Source organism: Egretta garzetta, unplaced genomic scaffold (assembly GCF_000687185.1).
Source record: "Egretta garzetta isolate BGI_Z169 unplaced genomic scaffold, ASM68718v1 scaffold107, whole genome shotgun sequence".
Taxonomy (NCBI): Eukaryota; Metazoa; Chordata; class Aves; order Pelecaniformes; family Ardeidae; genus Egretta; species Egretta garzetta.
This window is the reverse complement of record NW_009260399.1, coordinates 4447195-4457211: the sequence shown is the minus strand read 5'-3', so window position 1 is coordinate 4457211 and position 10017 is coordinate 4447195. Positions and strand designations below refer to the sequence as shown.

The 10017-nt window shown below is 36.9% G+C and overlaps 1 protein-coding gene across 1 annotated transcript in view; it reads left to right on the top strand.

Moving 5' to 3' along the window:
* Positions 1-10017, top strand: part of TBC1D14 (TBC1 domain family member 14) — a gene marked incomplete at its 5' end in the record, with an annotated part of 67226 nt that overhangs the window by 37672 nt on the left and 19537 nt on the right. The window contains 5 exons of the mRNA XM_035898653.1: positions 1409-1527; positions 4178-4260; positions 6213-6330; positions 7883-7989; positions 8929-9009. Coding sequence (XP_035754546.1) covers positions 1409-1527; positions 4178-4260; positions 6213-6330; positions 7883-7989; positions 8929-9009 — 508 coding nt within the window. The remainder of the gene's footprint in view (positions 1-1408; positions 1528-4177; positions 4261-6212; positions 6331-7882; positions 7990-8928; positions 9010-10017) is intronic.

The following is a 10017-nucleotide window of genomic DNA, read 5'->3' as shown; positions in this document are numbered from 1 at the left end:
CGAACACTGTTCGTAGCGCTCATTTGTAATGGTTAGTTTTCACAGTATAGTTTCCTTTTATTTTAATAGAAATGGTATAAACAAGCTGCACATGAAAGGCTGTGGGTTTTGGAAGTGGCAAAATTTGTTACAAAGTTGAATGTAAAACTGTATAATATGGATTTAATTTTTATGTAGGACTTTGACCATGTTTGTTGTTTGTATATCATTGATACTTTGAATAATTAATGTTTGCTATAGTACTTCAAGCTTTGGAGTAGATGGGAGTTACGTAAACGTTGTTTTATCCTATTAGGTCATGTTTTTGGTACATTTTCTTCCAATACAGTGTTTGTAGGAAAAATAAAAATAGCATTTAACTCTGAGTCCTCTAATGTAGATCATAGTGATACAGTAATTAAGGGTGGAAGGACTTCTGAGGGACTCCCATCTCAGGGCAGAGTCTGCTTAGACCAGGTTCCCAGGGCTCATCCACCTGAGCTTTGAATGCCGTCAAGGTTGGAGGTTCTACCACATCTCAGGAAACTTGTCTCCGTGTTTGACTACCTTCCTAGTGATTTTGTTTTTTCTCTAAGAGCAGAATTCCCCCTATAGCTGTTTGTGCCTGTTTTCAATTTCTTTATACAGGCGCCTCAGAGACTTGTACTCAGCCTTTACCATCCTGTTGTTGCTTTCTACCAAAGATCCCTACAAAGCCTTCTCCTCTGAAGGCTGAACAAGCCCAGTTCTCTCAGCCTTTCTTCGTGTGTCGCTTGCTCCAGACCAGTCATCTTGGGGCCTCTTTGCTAGTCTTGCTCCTGTGTGTCAATGCCTATATTACAAACACAATTTAATATATTATGCTCTGTTATGATTTAGGATTGTTGTACTTCAGGGCTTCGTAACAAGTGTGGGATTTCTGTCTAATCGTGATTTTAACCTTTTTTTTTTTTTTTTTTCCCCGTCATTGAACTGTTGCATCTGAAAATAGCTTGGGTAGGAGAAATAAATCTCATGATGAGATTTTAAGACAAGGAGCTTGTGATCGTTTTTGGCTTCAATTTCAAAACCATGTAAATAAAACCAAAAATATTTTAAATAGGTCTTATTTTACACCTCAGATAGTATCTGCTGCTTGTAAGCTTGTTCTTAGCAGTACTTTGTAAAAGCAGACTGCCATCAGAGGAATTTAAGAAGTTTCTACAAATAGAAGGAATGGGAAAAAACATCAAAACTCACCCCGAATGTAAATTTTAACATTGTTTTCAATTCTGAGGTTGCTCTAGTGGGATAGCTTTAAAGGGACTGCAGTTGCACGGAGATGTGAAAACGTTATCTTGAAGACTTCTGTACACCCTGTTCAAATTCTCACGTGCACCATCTTGGTGTTCTCCACTCTTTTAACTTGCCCTGTCTTTTCCTTCTCTAGGAATATGAAGAAAAAACTGGACGAGCTCACAGACCACTCTCTCCTAAACAGAATGTGAGGAAGAATCTTGATTTTGAACCACTCTCCACAACAGCACTTATTTTAGAGGACAGACCAGCGTAAGTTTTGGAAGTACCACAGTGAGGGTCCCTTTAAAATTAGGCTAGCAAAGCTATTCTTACTGTGTGTATTTGATTACTCTTAACTTAAAAAGATGATTTAAAAATTAAAGTAGAATTTTTTTTCAGGCTAGTGAATATGAAAGTGGGATGAATATAAGAAAAATTATTCAAACAAAAGTAACCTTATTTTATAATAAAAGCGATGGCTTTGTATAAAAGGAGGTAATTAGGAGAGCAGAGCTCTAGTTTTGAGTAATTCTAGCTTCTAAACATGAATAAGGGATTTTTATTTTCCCTGAGAGAATGTAACCGTAAAAGTGAAGCTGGTATATGCTAAAGAAATTGAGAAGCAAGGATACAGTGTCCTGTTTACACAGAGAAAGACCACACCTCCATAAATAATGAAACAATATAATGATTGTTCTGCAGTGGGTTCAGCATCACATTTTAAAGCTTGTCAAGTACTTGATGAGTTGTTTCATGCTTCTGCTACTGCAGGGAGAGTCTTGCATATGCAGACTAACTCCATAACTATTTACTGGCAGCTGCTCTACCATGGTTTACTCCTGAATTACACAAATTTAGTCACGCTTGGTCAATTTATGAACGGTACCCAGCTTTACAGGCATGGTGTCTGCATTTTTAACATGGCTGTGCATTGGTGTAAAGAGCTGGCGTAACATAGGTCTGTGTTTTCATCAGCAAATCTGCATGAAGAATGCTCATATCAAAGTAATTTAGTTGTACGATCACTTAAGACACTTTGGCTTGACTGGTAGACTGTGTGGCAAGACTTCTTGGGACATCTAGAACAATGTAGGAGTGATTTTTTGTTATAGCATGTTTTATTGTGTACAGCTGGAAACAATACATACTAGCTTATTTGTTGTATCTAAAACCGGTTTGTTAAAAGTCATTCTTTAAGTGATATAATCTGAGAAGTACAGTGTTCAGATGGATTGAGTTAGTGATACATGACATGATAACATTCATATTTTGCTTTCCTACTGTTGATAGACTGAGGAACTCCAAGCAGAGAAAGTATTTTTAAGATTCTAGATAATTGAATCATCATTCCTTTTGTCTAGCAGTGCTGTCTTCTGATGAATCTGTCTAAAGAATCTTTGTTAATTGTTTATTTACAGTTTGCATACTTTTTATTTTTACCTATTAGGCTTTAAATAATTTCTTTTGGATTTCCTGTGACAAAAAGATTTAAGACTTCTGGAAGAAAAATGCAGTGAGATTTTTTCCAAAATGGCTGCTCTTGATTTTGCTTGTAGTGTTTAGGTAAAACTTTTTAGGAAAAATCAGTAAATATTCCACAGTCCCTCTAGCTTTAACTGGAAAAATCTTAATAGATACTAAACATCTCACGTGTATGATGATGTTGCTAAGAGATAGGACAAGTAATTTAAGTGGTGGAATTTAAGTTAGCAGAACCTGCATTGTTTCATCAGGCTTTCCTTTCCAAACTTTCCCTAACTTACACCATTTCTAAAGACTTGGATTTAAAAAAGATGCTGGTCAATTTAAAACAGATGCTGGTCAATTTACATAAATGAAAGTGGAAAAGAGTAGCTGGTTCTCCATGGTTAACAATGACACTAATGTGAAAACCCACTTTTCTTGTTCTTGTAACAGTCTTCATTTTAAACAGTATTCATAGACGTGTATCACATGACTATGCATGCTTTACAGGTGATACGATTATGTGAACAGTAAAGCATGCTGCTATTAATGGTGACTGTTGATGGCTAGCAGCTGCCTTGTGTGATGCCTTACAGGAATGTGAAAGTGAATTTTTGCATATCTTTTTTATTAACCAAGTATATAAACTGTCCTAGGAATACAATACAGTGTTCTACAATACAGAAGAACAAAATACTTAGTTGTTTCCTGTTACGTTTTGGTGATACTGTAGTTGTACAAGATGCTTACTAGTTATGTTAATTACAAATATGATGAGCTTAAAGTTAATGCAGTCTGACATATGAACATGTGTATTTGTATGGCAGAGATGTTACTAGTCCAGGCTTTAATCACAAATCAAAATGACTGTGTTGGTATTGATAAATGGAGAATGTAGAGGATGACTCCAGTGCCACTTGTTGCTGTAGAAGTGAGAGGGAGGAGTTAAGCCTTTGAAATAGAAATGGGGTCTCAGAGAGCAGAGGGGAAGAGGAAGCTGGTGTAGGGAGTCATTACTGCATAGGCAAAGAAAATTGTGGCTGTAACTCTTAAATGAGGTGCACAGTAAGAGAGAGTATGGTCTTGTATCTTATCTGTAGAGATCAGTTCAATTGAAAACTACCAGGTTGGTATATACCAGTATATTCCCTTTGTTTATGAAGATCAGCCTGTGGGTTCAGTTGGTTTAATAATAAAAATGCTGAAATTACCAAACATAAGGAAATTACTCAGCATACTTTGTGTATAAAAGTAGTCGTAGCTGGTCAGTGTTCTTTCCTTCTCTTCTGCTGACTCTGGCAAAAAAAATTCTTTCCAAGGATCTGTTGCTCTACTCTTTTGATCAAATATTTTGACAAGAAGCAGTATATGCTTTTCTTTTAGGAGAGCCTAGAATTTTCTTTACACAGGCTTGCCAACTCTAAATACTGATTATTATTATTTTTTAAATTTTAAGGAACCTCCCTGCAAAACCAGCAGAAGAAGCTCAGAAACACAGACAGCAGTACGAAGAAATGGTGGTTCAAGCCAAAAAAAGAGGTGATGGAATTTCTTGTCTTCAGAGGAGTAAAGTTAAAGGGTGTTTCTAAACCTGAAAGGCACTTGTGTCAGTCAGTCTATTGCTCTGTAATGTGAGGGATCTGTACCCCCCCTCAAAGAAGAATCAGTCCAGAGAGGAAAGAGGGACAATGGTAGTTCCATTAAAAAGCCCCACTTCAAGCTCTAAAAGAGAACAACCCTAGAATCCAGCAGGAAAGAATTTTTTAATTTTTAACTCTTAAATAATTGAGTGGCATCTGTTAGTGGGTTTAAAAAATGTTGAAGTAGATTATCAGTCAAATTAGTGAAGACTAAACTTATGTAGATAACTGCAGGATACTTGCTGATTTCATGTTGGGAACAACCTGCTGAAGCTGTAGTACATAAATACATAATTTTCCACCTAGGAAAATGTGCGTAGTTATGTTCATTTGATAATCTGTCTCCCACTTAAAATCTACAACTTCTCCAAGGTTTTGCTTATAATTTCTTGTCTGACATTGTTCACAGAAGTGTCTCAGCAACACTGTACCATGTACATCACATAGTGCTGACAGTTGTGGTTTCCTTCTGCTGATATTTTTGACCATTTGGGTTTTCTAATAAAAAAGCTCATTACAATAATAGAAATTTGGACTTGCAAAAGTTTTGTGGCCAGAGAGGGACACTGGAGATTTTTTTTTTTCCAGCTGGCCAGACCCCTGAGCCATATGAAACAGTGGAAGGGTGATACAAACACAGGACTTGCTTGCTTTCTGCAGTTTACATTAATAAAAGAATCATCTTGTGATTTCAAACATCATACACCTACCAGTGAAGCTCTTAACTTCATGTGACTCCCATGTTAATATAGCCACTTAATGTGTAGTAGTCCAAAGGAGTTTCTCTGTTCTTTCTTTGTGTGTAGGATAGATGGTTTGGAAGAAATGGGTTGATGCTCAGGTTAGGGAATGGGACAGGTCCTTGTGCTGTCTTCAGTGGTCTGGAGTATGTCATTCTGTCCAGATAAATATCCTGGCAAACCCATTTTCCCAAAAGCCACTCCAGATGAACAATTTTGCAGTGATGTATTGTGTAGAGATCAGGAAATCAAAGAGTGTAAACACCCTCTTTTTGTTTAGAGAAAAACTCAAAGCCTGTATTTAGGCAGACTTACAAAGAGCTCGTATCAAAGCTGAAAATAATAGGAGGAAGTTGGTATGGTTCTGTTCAGGCACAGCTTCTGTTGGGCTTTAAAGTGGACCCGCCAGGTTGTGTGTGTTCATTCCAAAGACATTGTTCTTGGTTCTGCTGTTCTGCAGTTCATTTTCCTTGCCAGATCAGTACCTTCCTATATTGTAGACAGTGTGTGTGTGCATGCACATGTCCTGCATTTCCTTTGTGCTGCCATAAAGAGTGTCCGCCTGCATTTGTTAAATTGCATGTCTAACAGACTTGCCCATGGAAAAAAATGGTAGTTAATGATGCAAGAAGAAATACTGAGTGATAACGCAAAAAAGGAAAGTATGTTTAAACTAAACATGAAAAATGTTTTCATTTTAACGAACTGAAGGTTTCCAGTATGTATATATATTTGCGATGTATGACGTTTAGATTAACCATACTCTAGGTATCATCAAAAATGTGGCTCTTGTGATTTCCTGACAGTATATCTAAATCATAATTTACAAAGAACAACACATAAGAGTGAAAACAAACTACAAAATTTGTATTATTTTAGCCTGTATTTTTGAGTCTGACATAAAAAAAGGGGTAGAGATTTATTAGGAAATACTCTGACCTGTCCTACTAGGTGGGGCTGTTGGCTGTCAGAGATGCTAATTCAAAGTTGCTAGGTGAATATAGTGTGCTTTTACCTGGCTATATAGCCATGAATAAGTAATTCTGAATATTTGGTTTCTGGTTTGTTTTTTTTTTTTTTTTAACTTAAGAAAGAAATTGCTTTTCTGCAGAGCTTAAAGAAGCCCAGAAGAGAAAGAAACAACTGGAAGAGCGCTGTAAACTGGAAGACAGCATCGGCAGTGCTGTTCTAACTTGGAACAATGAAATCTTGCCCAACTGGGAAACTATGTAAGACAGTATGTTATACTGAGTTTTAATTGAAGTTGCTGGGTCTGTATCCTGAAGAGAAGTTACAAAGTTAGCAAATATAATTTTAAATGGTCTTGGAAACTTTTGTTTGAAAGTTGCTTGTGGACAGCTACAAAGAAAATGAACAACATATGTTTCATTATTTCTACAAGGTGGATGGAAGTGGTACAATTCTTATTTGTCTTTAATGGAGGTTTAGGATATTTGGAAACTGTGAAACACTGAGATGTGATCCGTGGTAGAGAATGTAGAAGCAGAAAGCATAATGGTTGAACACCATGTAGTTATCAGAAATGAGCTTTCCTTGACTACTCGAGCTGCTGATGTTATAATACCAGATGTAGATTGAAGTATGTGTATGGTATTATGCAGCCTCTTTAATTACAGAGTGGCATACCTGCTGGGATAATCAAGTGATGGAAAAGAGAAGTAGGGAAAAAGTTATTTTAAGAAAAATTAAGTGCTAAAAGATTTCCTACAAAGACACAGCACAGGCAATTGGTAAGCTACCTTTGCTGTCCAGTTTTTCAGGGGCTTTGCTAGTCATCTTAAAAGAAACAGCTCCCTCCCCCGAATATAACCACCACCAACCTCCACAGCACTCGCAATTGCAATTTGTTTAGTTGTGGAATTCAGTTATCCTGGGAATTAATATTAAAAATGTGGATGGAATTTGTCGAAAAATGCATTTCTGGAGAATTGAAGTAATAAGTATAAGCAAATTGCAGATTTACATGTCTGTCTCTAGTATTTGAGGATGCATCTGTTATGGCTGCTGTTAAAATAAGGACACCTTTTCCAGTATTGGTTTATAGATCCACAAGTTCCCCCAATGTATTCACTATTTTACATTTTAGTTCAGAATCTGCAGAATGGATCATTGTGGGTTTTGTCACTACCACAAACTTTCATTGGTGCTTACGCGCTACTCTGTTCCTCCTTCTGGGCTCTCAGTCTGATGAACATCAGCTGCAGCCATCTCAAAGCCTGTGTTCATTTAAAATGTCTTTCATGCTCCCACCTAAAAGTTGCTACTTGTTATATCTTCATGCATTTTTACGGAGGATTAGAGCTGCAAAGCTGGGTGGGAAACCATACATCTCATTTGCACAGCAGGGTGGTGACAGAGGGAGAGGGTAGACTTCTGTAACTTGTTTCTGTATTTAATTTTACATGGAGATTTAAGTCTGTCCAGTGTTTAGCATAGGCAGTGGCATAGATATGGATTTCATTTTAATTTGTTTATTTCTGTCCCCTGTGATTCTTGCTGGACAAGTGTGATTGCAGATTATGGATATTGCGATTGCAGTGCTTCTGTCAAAATAAGCCATTAACTTGGGAGGAACTAAGCTTTCCTTTACAATTCAAAGCAAAGTAGTACTGAAGAATGGGTATGTGCAAACTGCGTTTGACTTCCTGGCCTGTTGATGTTCATTTTGGTTTGGATCCCTTCAGCAGTGGTGGGAGGACACATTCTCAATTCAGCTGGCAATGAAATATTTCTTAGAATAATCTGTTTTATTTTAAACAGGTGTTGTTCCCGTAAAGTTCGAGAGCTATGGTGGCAGGGCATCCCACCAAGTGTGAGAGGCAAAGTCTGGAGCTTGGCAATTGGCAACGAGTTAAACATCACCCATGGTGAGACTGTTGTTTTGTCTACAATGTCTTACGAAGAGAAATAGTAAGGGGACAGTCTTGTATTTATTATGGTATATCAGAACCTGAGGTGTGGGTGTGAGGAGGTGTTACCTAGTTATGCTTTTTGAGTGGTGCTTTGAGGTGTTTTGTTCAAAAATACAGTATCTTTTAATCTTGTAACTGCTGTAGGACTGCTGCTGTGATTTGTTTCTGACTATTGCTGTCACTGTGTCTTGCTTTGATGTTAGATGGAGGTGGTCAGAATTAATGACTCAAGCTTTTCTTTTTCTTTTTGAAACTTAGAATTGTTGTTAATTTTGTAGTGCCTATGAAGTATGCATATAGCATGCTTCCTTTGATTTAGAGCAAGACATTAGGTTTGTGAGAGATTAAAAGACCCCTGGGAAAATTTGTACTTTTGTTTATGTGTATGTTTGTGAAAACAGAAATAGTGTGCTACTTCAGAGTACTGAAAAACGCAGCTCTGAAAGACTAACATATGTAATTAATTCCAACATGGAAATGTGTTAGACTGCCTGTGCTCCTGCTGTATTGTGCTGCTTTTCTGTGCTTGGCTTAGTTACCTTGGGTGTAGTTCTTACATAGAATTTTCTAGGCAGGCAGATAATTATCCCAATTGTCCATTCAGACTATAATTTTGAACACCAGTGCTCTGCAAGAAAAGTAAATGCTTGAACATAAAATGCAACTCGTGCCTAGATTGCCTTTCCTTTTCACTTAAGTTATAGGTCAGTGGAACAAGTCTTAGTCTTTTAGAACCACAGCCTACTTAGAAATTCAACTACTGTATTAGAGATACTGTTACTTGTAATGACTAGGGCAGCATTGCTCACATGGCGGGTAGCTAGCTAGTATCAGACAGTGGATGTGAGCATATACAAATAGTGGACTTGGTTTTCTCTGTTTTTCTTTTTCCAGAACTGTATGATATTTGCCTGGCTCGTGCCAAAGAGAAATGGCGATCACTTAGCACAGGAGGGGCTGAAGTAGAATGTGAAGGTACACTTTTCATAAAGGATTTATGCTGCATTACAGAATAAGAGATTTTGTAAAATTCTTACTTAAAATGAAATCACAGATTTTAAACAAACAAAAAAAATCAGCTATAAAGATGCATCTGGTAAAAAGAAAGCTGCTTTTTGTGGAAGCAAGAAATACCTGTATTCTTTCTTCTCAATGAAACTATAGTCTCTTCTAAAATACACTTGTTCATTTTTCTTTATAAGCTATCTCTAGGTACAGTCCTTACTTGATGCTAATTTGTAGGAAAACTAGGAAAGTTTGGTGATTATCATTTGAATTGCAACACTAAAATACTTTTCTGCATCTGTAGTTTTGGAATTGAAACTCAAATTACACCAGAAAATTTCATTTTAGTCCCTTATTGCAGCTTTGAGCCCATCTCTTGGGTGCGTTTCAGAGCACAGCGATGTATTTTTACAGATGAAGTGGTTTGAGATTTACTAATTGATTGGAAGAGTTGTCTGTTTTTGAGAGAGTATAAAACTATGTGCAGATGCTTGAAATTGCCTTTGGTAAGTAATTACGCTGAGGAGAAAAAGGAGAACGTACCTGCTGGCATTTATTGACAGAAAAATATTTTTGATTGGAAATCCCCTACTTTGTTCTCTTAAGATTGTCTGCATATTATCTAACATGACATCCACCTAGTACATTTCCAGCTTCCTCTTGCACTTTATTTTCTGGAGTGTATATGCTCATGTGATTGGTGTAAGCATTGGCTAGTGACAACTCTTGTTTTTTGATTGCTCAATAAGTAGCAGTAGGTAATTCCTAACTATATTTATCAGAACAGACAAAATACAAATAAAACTGATGTCAGAAAGAAAACAATACTTTAGAAATTTACTTTGTATGAGATGTGTTTCCATTATGGAGAGTGTATTGCAGTGTCCATGATCATTAACAGCACATACAAAGAGTAAATAAACATGATTTTGGAAGGAGACCTGACAGTAGTAGAGATAGGTGGCATCCATCAAACAT